This window comes from Schistocerca piceifrons, chromosome 6, assembly GCF_021461385.2.
Source record: "Schistocerca piceifrons isolate TAMUIC-IGC-003096 chromosome 6, iqSchPice1.1, whole genome shotgun sequence".
In the NCBI taxonomy this organism is placed as follows: Eukaryota; Metazoa; Arthropoda; class Insecta; order Orthoptera; family Acrididae; genus Schistocerca; species Schistocerca piceifrons.
The window spans coordinates 367,289,653-367,302,204 of record NC_060143.1 but is presented as its reverse complement, the minus strand read 5'-3'; the positions used below and the strand labels follow the sequence as shown (position 1 = coordinate 367,302,204).

The window sequence follows — 12,552 nt, the reverse complement described above, 5'->3', positions numbered from 1 at the left end:
ATTATATATTATAGCAGAGGAGGTGAGAAATTTAAAAAGAGACAAACAGCAGGAAATGTTGAGAAATTAGTAGGCAACTTTCATATGGCAACATTTATTCCGGTTGCCCTTTTCAATGGAGTAAATCTTGTCAATCATTTGGCTATAGTCTTTAGTGTTAAAGAGCTGTGCTAAAGTATGATAACAGTGTCATAAAGCAATGTCTTTGTGGCTATTTGAGGAGTATGCAGTGTCACACAAGGATGTTACCAAATATATGTGGTTGACAAGAAGAATCTCAAAGTAGGTAAGTGTCATCATGGTGTAGATGCCAGATTCATCACACAGTGGGGAGAAATGGTCATCTTTCTCTTGTCCAGGTTTTTCAATTTGTTAAGTGTTAACAACCTTTTTCTCCATATCCTTGTCTCATTGCCTAGGATACCATAGTTCTAAACTCTTGCTATTTTACAGTCTACTTTGTTGTCTGTAGGACTGCAATATACAATATTTGCCTGTTTTTTGACACTTTGTTAGTTTACTATAATTCAGCAAACTTTTATTTTGAAATTAGTACTGCACATGAGCCTCATTCACCTGGCCCTTCATTAATAAGTTTTTCTGATTCATCCAATTTTTTTTTTTTTTTTTTTTTTTTTTTTTTTTTTTTTTTTTTTTTTTTTTTTAACCTGAAAAGGTGCAGTATGCAGTTGGTGTGGTACAGTATATATACAGTTGTTATTTTGGCACCACAAGCAGCATAGGGATTGCCAATCCCATTTCCAGCTGCCATTGTTACGGTCGGTGTAGATCTCGTCCTTACAGAGTTAAGAAACTGTACTACTCGTGTTCTTGTGTTTTGAGTATGTATGTGTGAAATAGTTTCGAAGTGAAAGAAAGTGGTTTCTTCGATGACCGAAAAGTTGGAAATACTAAATGCAATAGACAAAGTAGAAATGCTGAAAAACACAGCTGCAGCATATGGTGTAGGGGCAGCAGCTGTGTCAGACAGGAAGAAGAACCGAAAAGAAATTGAACACTTCTGTTTTAAAACTGTGACTGAAGACTATTTGCAGAACTACGGTATAATGAAGAAAGCAACAATGAAACATTGAATGGAGCATTATTTGTTTGGTTCAGTGAGAAAAGAGAGCATGCAGAGGCAATGGTTCAGCTGGAAAACCTAATGGTTTATGTAGAATGTCAGCCAGAAACAACTCCTGCCGAACTGATGTTAGTGAGGTATCCACACAATAATGCTGCCCTCAAATGCCACCCATTTTTGAAACAAAAGAAACATACACTATTTCAGTAATTAAACATAAGTAGACTAAAGTATAAATAAGTGCCAAAAAAGTTTTTCTTATTAATGTCAAAATAAAAGGTTTGTATGTTCTAGTACATATTAGAGTCATTAGATTTAGTAGAATATATCTAGATTATCTGGGTTTTGGGTAATCTGGATGGCATCCCGTCCCACCTGGTCCAGATAAACAAGATTTTTGTGCATTTATTTTTCTGCTATTAAGTTAAGTTCCTGTTAATTTAAATTACTGGTCCTCTTTTGTACAGATTTTTTACTGTGATGGTGATGATGACTGTGGAGATGGCAGTGACGAACATGAGCACTGTTTAAAAACTTGCTTGAATAATGAGTTTCGCTGTGACAATGGTAACTGTATTCTTTCAACGTGGGCCTGCAATGGTGCAGATGACTGTGGAGATAATTCAGACGAGACAGAAAAGGCATGCTGTAAGATATTCAACTGTTTAAATAGTCTTTTGTTTTTTCTCCTCTGACTTAAGTTGTGTAATTTTCATCCAGTTATCACAATTTTTTTCCTTACAGCAAATGAAACAGAAATATCATGTAAGGATCATGGATTATTCTCATGTACAAATGGCATCTGTGTGAATGAATCCTTGCTGTGTGACGGCCAGGACAACTGTGGAGATTATAGTGATGAAGAGATGTGCAGTAAGTTCAGAAAATTACAGCTAAATTCCTTGTTTGATTCACTTAATCTGTTTTGTGATGTGTATTACATTATTAACCCGAAGAAAGTAATTGGCAGTAATGACCAATTGTACTAAAACAAAATTCTCCATGTATTGTTTTTGTAGATTTCATTTCTGATTCTGTCTCTACTAATTTTATGTCTTTTCGCTAATAGCTTATAAAAGAAACACCACTGTTCATGCCACCATGTCAAACATAACAAACATTGGCAGAAGTTTAAAGCTTTTACAAGTATGAACATTACTTGTAATGTTAATAATATGAAAGAAAGATTACTAAGGAAACCTTGTGATGACAATGTACATGTGTTTTCTTTGCTACCACCAGCAAAGTTACAGGGAGAGAAAAGGAACTGGAATTTAAAATTTGTTTTCAAATGGACTGGCTCTTGTATTCTTAGTGTTATACATCTTCCCTGGCCCCCAGAATATTGGTGGATATTCATTTATATTCCTTATGTTCAGCTTTGTGACCTTTTCCTGTTGTAAAAAGAGCGCAAAACAAACTCTGTTATCAAATGCATTCCAGTCATGATTACTCTCTGTGTACTTATATTCTTGCTCTCATTCCATAAACCAATAAACTTAGTTATGTAAGGTTGTGAAGGCTCTAAATGAAGATTGTATCTAGTTTTTCCTCTCAATCTTTTGTGCATGGAATATGATATTTAACAATAACAATATGACAACAGGTATCCATCGTCATACTTGTGACACAGTTATGTACAAAAACGGGTTTCTTAGATGTAGAAGTAAGCTTATTTCTTTTAGTCCCATAAAATGAGAATGATGTGGTGTCATTAATGAAGATTTTTCTTTTATTCTTTTACAGATATCAATGAGTGTGCCAATTCTAAAGTTTGCATGCATGATTGTGTTGACCTTAAAGTTGGCTATGCATGTACTTGTCGCCCAGGCTTCAGAGTAAATCAAAAAGATTGGCACCTGTGTGCAGATGTTGATGAATGTGCAGATCGTCCTTGTAGTCAGATATGCCGTAACACAATGGGCTCGTATGTCTGTTCCTGTGCTGATGGTTACATATTACGCAGTGATAAACACTCTTGCAAAGCCAATACTAGTAAGTAACTCACATTTAAGGCTAACAAAAACCATGATTCAAAACAACTATAAGTTTAAAAATGCGTAACAGTTTAATGACACTTTAATGCTCTGTGCTGGACTGGAACTCAGATGTATGCATTTACAGTACAGTGCTCTTCCATACTTTTATCTGCCATGAAGTTTCAGTACTAAAATCCTCATTTATATATTAGCACTTAACATTTTGTTATTAAGTAAAGTTATTGATTAAAAATTTAGCACGTCCAGATGTTGTGGAGCTGGGCGGCCATCCCTCATTACATATTTCATATGTTGTAAGCTGGACAGTCTGGTAAAATAGAACAGGTCACAAACTGTGGCAGAACTAACCTCAAACTTTAATGCTAGGCAGAATACAAGTGTGTCTGAACACACAGTGCACCGAACTCTCCTAACAATTGGCCTCCGCTGATGGCATCCCATGCATGTGCCAATGTTAACACCATGACATCAGCAACTACAACTGAAATGGGCACTTGACCATCAGCACTGGACATTGGCGCAGTGTCAGAGCACTGCATGGTCTGATAAATCTTGATACCGTCTTCATCATGCTGATATGAGGGTACAAATCCATCGTCTTCCAGGAGAACAGCTCCTTGACATCCATACTGTGGGATGGGGACAAGCTAGCAGTGGCTCCATTATGCTCTGAGGAACACTCACATAGCCTTCCATGGATCCTGTGGAGGTATGTAGGGGACCATGATACACTGGTTGCAGATCATGTACACCCCTTTATGATGATTATGTTTCCCAACTGCAGTCGCATTTTTCAATAAGATAATGCACCATGTCACAAGACCAGGAGTGTGATGGAATGGTTCAAGGAACACAGTGGTGAGTTTCAGTTGATGTGCTGGCCCCCCAACTCACCAGATCTGAACGCTATCGAACACATCTGGGATGTGATTGAACGTGACATCAGAGCTCATCACTCCGTCTCCGAATTTACGGGAATTAGGTGACTTGTGTGTGCAGATGTGGTGCCAACTCCCTCCAGTGACCTACAAAGGCCTCATTGCTTCCATGCCATGATGTGTCGCTGCAATTACCCGTGCCGAAGGTGGACATACTGTTGTTAGGTTGGTGGTCATAATGTTCTGGCTGATCAGTGTAAGTGAATTGTTTCTTCCCAGCTGACTATAAAACAAAATTGGTAGTAATACAAATTGTCATCCATTTGATACTGGAAGTCAATTTGTTTTTAAAGTTATCAGTTGAATGTAATGGGTTGGAGTGGAACGAAAAAGTTAGTGGCCGATAAAGTTAAAAAGAGCAGTGCATCAATACACATCGTGTTGTAGCTTGTGGTATGCTGAGAAATGTTGCTGTATACAATATATAAAAGATTTAACTTTAGTAACAGTATCCATTCACAAATTTGAGTAAATCTTTGTTTAAAGATGCTACAGGACTAGTTTTGGACTTCAAAGATTCATATTCAATTAGTCACTTTTGTGGTCTTGTTTTTACTTAGACCATTACATCACAGACAGACCAAAATATAAGTTAAATTTTACTTTTAACAGATGATAAAATTTGAGGCTTAGAAACTATGAGTGGCACACATACACACCACACTGTTTTTGTTCTATTTAGTGTCCAGTCAGTGTGGAAATGGAAGTGATTAACTGATTGAATGCTGCAGATGTGCTTGCCACATGCCAAGCTGTGTACTACATCATTTTTGTCTATTGTATCTAACTGAACTAAGTAGCCTGCGTTTAATCTTATACGTAGGCCAAGGTTACCCATGTGGGTTGCCTCGCACTGTACAGAATATTTATGAAGTGCTTTCTTCAGTGCCTCTTTTTGTCATTTATCTTGTGCAGATGAACATTATTGTAGGTGTAAAAATTAGTGTCTGACTGTGAGGCTTGTCTGTGAATTAATGGTTGTTACAAATCTGCAGACATGTGAAGATGGCTTTTCCTTGAATAGCTTATGGTTCCATTTTGGTAACCCATTCAAAAGTTATATGTCACTTTCACTGTACATCAGTTTTCAGTGTTTCCTTGTAGCTAAACCTCCACAATACCTAGTGTACTGCACGTATTCTTCACTCTACTAAATGAAGAAATAAACTATTTGATTTTAGCTTTGTAGATATTTTTAGATCACACATAGTTGACTGCTTTCTGTTGATGTGCGGAGTGTATTGTTTCATTGTGCATGAGGGATGAAGGCTATCAGTGATACAGGTATCCTTTGTGGTATTTTTGTAGTCAAAAGCAACCTGTTACTTCATATGACAAATGATATATGTTGCGAGTGAGCTGAAAAGTAATGCTTTTTACTTGGTTGTCTTTTCAGCTTCTCTGAAGCAAGCTGCAACCCTCTGCCACAAGAAGGCTCCCTCCGAACGGTAGCATGTAACATGGGCGAGGGGGGTAATGTAACTATGTTGGTGTATGAGAAACAGCATGCTGTTACCGAGTTTCTAATTGAAGAGTCCATCCACACATGGAGCACCCTCTCCATCAGCATGATGTATGATGGTGGCAGAGCACACACTAGCACTATGATATCTGCAACAATCTGATGCCTTGCATTCACTGTTGTTGATCATCCTCCATAAAGTCCTGACTTGGCCCTATCTGATTTCCATTTGAACACATCCAAGGGCTTCAGTTTGAGAGTGGTAAAGTGGTGCACACAGAGGTGAAGTTGTGGCTCTATTAACAAAGTCAAACCATCTATAGTGATAGTATCAACAATCTGGTCACTCAAGAGTACAAGAGATGCTAGAGAGACAGTTCTCACCTGTGTAGTTCAGAGAAACTTGTGCTGGAAGGTAGACCAGGTTTCTCTGAACTTTGCAGGTGGGACTTGTCTCTACAGCCTATTCTGTGCTCTTGCAATGCCTCTTGCCTACACCTCCACTATCCTGTTTCCCATTGCCTCACCTTACCTTTTCCATTCTCTCTTCTGCCCACACCACTCCTTCCCCATCCAGATAGTGTATCGCCTTCTCCCACCACTCTCCTGACCCTCCCTCCCTGCCCATGTCCAGGCATTCTCTTAAGACAGAGACAGTTTGTGATGGCTGTGAATTGCAGCTATAGTATCTATAATTAAATCACTGCTTAGAGTGTAACATAGGTGAAAAATGGAAGGGTGGATGTTGGTTAGTGGTTATTAGTGGTATATCAGTATATTTCACTCATCAGTTACATTGAAATTAATGACCATTGTACTTTTATATTAACGTTCTCGATTTATAACAATGATTTTAATATTGCACAGCTGCTGAGCCAAAACTGATATTCTCAAACCGCTATTACATACGGGAAATGGACCTTGTTGGCCACGCATCACTACTGGTTCACAACATGACAAATGCAGTTGCTCTTGATTTTGAGTGGTCTACACAGTGTATATATTGGAGTGATGTTACACCACTTGGGTCCAGTCTAAAGCGATTGTGTCCTGGAGGAAATGCCACTCATGAGGTAATTATAATGTAAATATTTGTATTTGAATGATGCTTTTACTGCATTCCTGTTTGAGGAAATTGCAATACTACAAAGGAATACTAGGGATGTGCACAGTTTCTATAGACTGTGGCTAACCGTAATGCAAATACGTAATTACATGTTGTCTCTTTAGTTTATTACAGTCTTTTCTACTGGAGTAACCTGTTGCAAACAGGATGTGGGGATGGCTCTACAGCGTAGCCCAAATAAAATTTGACAATCCAGTTCATCCAGTTTTCGTACTTTTATCTTACAATTCCCTTTTTTTAAAAAAATTTCTGTGGAAAGATAGTTCTACAGTTTCGCATCAGGGGACCATGTAACAGAGCAACTGTAGTACAGTCTCCATTACTGAAAGCATTCTGTTAAACAGAATTTGTAATTTCATCTCTCATCTTTCTATCACTGGCTTCAGTGCAGGCTGTTTCTGTTAGCAGTTGACAAACATTTTCTTTTACACGTCACCAAAAGCTCTTGTGGTCTTTGATAGTTTTGTATAATGAATTTTTCACCTGCATAGGTCAGAAGCCTGTCATGCAGCCTTATGTAATAAACACATAGTTACCCCAGATATTTTCTAGGAAACTGTAACCTTAAATGTGCCACAGCCAGGAATTCCAGTGAAGGCTGGTCCTTGGGTTTCAATTGTTTCTGGTCTGAGGGCTTGAGAATTCTTTTGAATCTGTGATGCAGTTTTCTTCAGTACAGAATGTTTAAACAAACAGAAAAGTAATTAAGATTTAAAAACTAGCAAGATGATCTGCTTGAAATTTTTAGTCTATGAATAATTGTACCAACACTAGTGGTCTGTAAGATCCTTGCTTATTACAGTTCAGTTTTATGTTCATTATGTTCCATGTGGGTTTTAATAGTTTATTTTAAAATTGATTGGACAAATCCACAGATTAAAAATAAATTGCCACGAATGAAAATAATTCTTCTAAATCTTCATGTTTTCTTGCACTCTCCTTACTTTGCCAGTTATTTATGTACACAGTGTTAATGAAGCTCAATGTTTCTTGCACATTGCTGTGCTTCTTTCAGGTTTTACATTCAGCAACACTCAGAAATGCTGATGGTCTGGCTGTTGACTGGGTTGCACATAATTTATATTGGTGTGACAAAGGTTTTGACACAATTGAAGTATCACGACTTGATGGGCGATATCGTAAGGTCTTAATAAACAGTGGTCTACAAGAACCTAGAGCTATTGCTCTTGATCCGAGGAATGGGTAAGCAGTTATCTCTCTCTCTCTCTCCCCCCCCCCCCCCCCTCTCCCCCCTCTCTCTTTTTAATATCTTCTTGTTGTTATATGCTAATCTACATTGAACCAAAAAACTCCAAAACAAAAGTTCAGCTCATAATATGAGGGTCATTCACTAAGTGATGCCACAAATTATTTTTCCCAGGCAATTTCAGTTGAAAAAAAAGTGTGATTTGTTGTGGGACATCAAGGAATATTCCCACTTCAGCCCCTACAGCTTCTTGAAGTTACGTCACATTCAGTGGAGATTCTGTTGAAAAATTGGATTTTGTAGCCAAAAGAGTGGGTATGATAGGAATACTGAATAAAACCAACCTACTTTCAGAAAAAAATGTATTGCATTACTTATTGACTGCCCCTCATATTTAAGGAACATATTCAGGCTGGAAATAATATGAAAAGCTAATAGGGGAAGATGTGTATTAATTTTTCTTAAGTTCAGGAATATCAGAGCTCACAAAATTATTCACTAAAATGCCAAAAACCAATTATTTTTTAAATAAGAAAAGCTATGCTGCATGTGACTTTCCCTGCTTGCAGAAAGAGGTAAGTTTTCAGACACCCCATCCCATCCTGTTTCCTTACTTCCCCTCGCTTTACATAACACTCTCTCTTCTGTCCTTTTGCAGCCCCCTTCCTCTCCTCTCTTTGCTCTTTTCATCCCCTCCAACCGCTGCAGCACATCACCCCAACCTTTAGTTCAAGGTCTATGTGGATATGTGTGTATGGGAGTGGGGGGGGGGAGTTGCATGGGTGTGTTTGTTCTGAGAAAGGATATTGTCTGGAATCATAGGTACAAGTTCAAGTATGTTTATGCATCTGTTTAATCCTCAACTATATGATGATGACTAGTTACTTTTATTCTTTTCACTGTTTGGAAGATTTCTGTTGTCCATTATTTAATAAAAAATCTATATCTTTTAACTGACCACTCACTACACAACTTTGAAATCATAATCTTTTTACTCAAGAACCTGGAATTGCTTGAGGAGAATAATTTTCATTGTAATTGCAGTACAAAAAACAACAAAAATTTTATGCTTCCCTATACACTATTTGAAGTTATATGCTCAGACTTCACTTTATACAAGGCGATTCAGAATTTGTACTATGCAGTTATAGGTGTTGTAGAGGGGACACAGGGCAGCAATATTTGGTAATAAACTCATGTCCAGAAATGTGTAGTTGGGAAGATAAACAACTTTAAAAGAAGCACATGCATTGACCAACTCGTACCTGTGTGAACTACAGCATATGCTCAAAAGTGGTGACCATGAGTTTCATTGCACAAATCATACTTGTGAACAGTATTCACGTATACATGGCCCAAAAGTCCTGGAGTGTCCTGAAAGACCTCCACTGCAACCATTAAACATGTGCAAAGAGATCATACTGTGACTTGACAGGAGTCTAGTGAAGAATACTCTTCATGTAGGCCTGCAGAAAAAAGGTGTTAAATGAGGTGTTAAATTGGGTGCTTGTGGTGGCCTATGAATCGGCCCTCCGTGACCTATCCAACTGTGTCTGAATGTTTGGTGAGGGCACTGGTAGACGTTGCATGAGAAGTGGGCTAGCACACCATCATGCTGGAACCACATTGTGTGATGGATAAGCACTGACACATCCTCCAAATACTGCATAAGGATGTCTTGCAGGAAGGGCAAGTAGCTTTGACCCATTAGGTGGAGCAGTAGAATACATGGGTCAATCAGATGATCATGGGTATACCAGCAGACACATTAATACAGAAACGATGTAGAAATCTGTAGGGATGTGTGGCCTTAGGGTTTTCCTCATCACAAATGTGGTTGTTATGATGGTTGAGGAAATATTTGTTTGCAAAATACACTTCACCTATGAAAATAATGATCCAAGGAAAGTCTCAAATGTTGACACAGTGTGGAGGAAACCATGAAAATTAACTGGCATGTGACACAAAATCACATGGGCCCTTTCCTGCAGTCTCTGGAGGTGGTATGGCTGAAGTTGCCATTCATGGAGTACTTGCCAGATGATGCTCTGGGATACCTCCATGAAATCTGTGATGTAATAGATACACATTGATGGATTCTGGTTGACTGGTTGAAGGACTTCCCTCTTCCATGTCAACAGTGCAGCACGTCTGAGCATGACCTCATTAAGCCCTATTAGTCTTGAAGTGCTGGTTTCCCAAAGCCATTGTTCCAATCTTACAAAAATAGTATGTGATTGATGGGCACAACATGGATATCATTCATGATTCAGGCATTGTGCTGGTTGACCATTTCGTCCATTTTCACCATAGATGAGCAACATATTGGTATACTTGGAGAACGTGTACTCTGCCATTCTGTAATGCTCTGTCTTTCTCTATCATCCAGTCACAGCTGATGTACAAGCACTTCAATTCATTGTGTTGTTCTCTGATGATGTGTCATGATGTCACACAGCACATCACCTGTCATGAGACACTGATCTCTGTCATGTATATTTACTTTGATCATTCAGAGTCATTTATCTTTCAAAGATGCATTTCTGTACGTGGGTTTATTACCAAGTATCGCTGTTCTGAGTCTCATGTACAATACCTATAACAATGTAATAGGAATTGTGAATCACCTTGTTTAGGAAAGAAGATCTACAATAAATTAATAGGCAAAATTACGTCTAATTTCCTTTGAAAGACAAAAAAATAATGTTATGGGATGTTCTGGTACCAAAATAATACTTGAAGAGGAAGAATTTATGACCATTGAATTAATTATATTGCCAGGATGTGACATTGTATTAGATGTGTTATGTAACTGTTTCTGTACACAGAGGACTTTATTACTCTAGATTTATCCAGTGCGCTTTATTAAGGATCAACTTCGATTACTTTTTTTATCTGCATTGACTGAACCAAATGATTTATACACGTATATCATATATTTGATAAATCACAGTTTGTAGTGGAAATAACAGTGATGAAAAAGATGGAATTACCACGTAAAGGGGTTGGAATACAATTTTCCCATTAGTTGAAGTGTAATAATAAATGGTGTCAAATCTTTTGCCTCATCCCATTCATTTGTACATAATTGAATAATAATGTTTTTTAATGTAATTTACATTCTATTTTCAGTGCATTTAGGAAATAACTATACACACATAAAAACACAAATACGTGTTGACCAGGGGAGTGTGTTGCTACAAATACTTAAGCATTTTCTGTACTCAACCCCTTGGAGTGAACGAACATTTCTTGACTTACGTAATACTCACAGACACAGTACATCTGCATCAATATTTTATTTTGTCAACACCTGAACATCATCTGGGATAAACTTATTGTCAAATGTCTGACATGAAAATATGCAGAATTAAATGTTTACATACAGATGTTATAGTAAAGATTTAACAATTAAGAAGTACTTGTGCTTTGACGTCCATATGTAAACATCTTTAATTCCGCTGATTTTCAATAACTGATTCATCCGTAAACTTTTCCCGGTGTTGATAAGTAAAATATTGGTATAGCTACATGGCATCTTTGAATGTGGTATTCATTCAGTTGGTACTTCAAATACTGTATTTGCATGTGTTGGCAACCCTACACACAAGTATTAACATTATTTCTAATTGTTTATGTCTTTCATGAGCATAATCAGTACACAATAATAATGAAAGATCAGTTCCCCATAAAATTTCCATTTGGGACCAGTAATGAATACAAGGCCAAGTGGTTAACCATTAATACTCAATTAAGAAAAACTGCAAGGCATGTCAAGTGCTGTAGAATTTAGATCCAAAAAATCCTTACATAAATTGGCCCAGATACATGTCACAATTTGTAAGATGCTATGTTTACTCCCCTATAGAGTTAACCTGTTTACAAATGGTCATTTTTTATCAGGAAGATTTGGTGTGGTGAGGAGCATTACCAGATCACTTGTAAATGTACCGTCTGCCACTACTTTTGTAGGATCTCATTCAGTAGCTGTCTCATACAACCACCCAACATTGACTACCTATAGCACTGTCGGACCTGACAGCTCATCTGATGCACAGTGAACTTCACTGCCTCAAGTTTGTTTGTCCTAAAAACTGGTGATTTCAGCTATAATGTGTGCTGTGAAATAGCAGAATTTTTGGAACCTGATAACATGCACTGGCCATACAGATGAGAGAAATTAATTTTTTGCAGCTTTCTACTTTTACATAAATACTCTGCAAATAACTGTGAACAACATGGTATAGGGTACTTAGCTTGGTACTACTTGTTAAGATTTCTTCCCATTTTGGTTGCATATGGAGCATGGGAAGAACGTCTTCTTAAATGCCTTTGGATATGTTGTAATTAGTCTAATCTTCTCTTCATGGGTTGAAGAACATCTGTAGATTCTTCACTCAAAGCAGGTTTGTGAAACTTTTATAGTATGTTTACATGTGGGATAACTGGTATCTCTCTCCAAGAGTCAGTCAGTTCAGGTCTTTCAACATTTGCTTGATGCTCTCTCGGAGTCAAACAAACCTGTGACCATTTTTGCTGCACTTCTTTATATACATTCAGTACTCCCTGTTATTCCTATTTGATGTGGATCCCGTGCATAAGAGCAGTATTCTATTATGGGATGCAGAAGTGTTTTGTAAGCTCTAAATGGCTCTGAGCACTATGGGTGTTTTGTAAGCAATTTACTTTATAGACTGTTTGTATTCTCCCAGTATCATGTCAATTAACTGAAATC

The 12,552-nt window shown here is 37.6% G+C and overlaps 1 protein-coding gene across 1 annotated transcript in view; it reads left to right on the top strand.

The window, feature by feature from the left end:
• The window catches only part of LOC124802490 (low-density lipoprotein receptor-related protein 1), a 735,000-nt gene that overhangs the window by 614,743 nt on the left and 107,705 nt on the right, over window positions 1-12,552 (top strand). Inside the window, exons 47-51 of the mRNA XM_047263305.1 lie at window positions 1,552-1,732; window positions 1,829-1,957; window positions 2,831-3,079; window positions 6,352-6,557; window positions 7,626-7,813. Coding sequence (XP_047119261.1) covers window positions 1,552-1,732; window positions 1,829-1,957; window positions 2,831-3,079; window positions 6,352-6,557; window positions 7,626-7,813 — 953 coding nt within the window. The remainder of the gene's footprint in view (window positions 1-1,551; window positions 1,733-1,828; window positions 1,958-2,830; window positions 3,080-6,351; window positions 6,558-7,625; window positions 7,814-12,552) is intronic.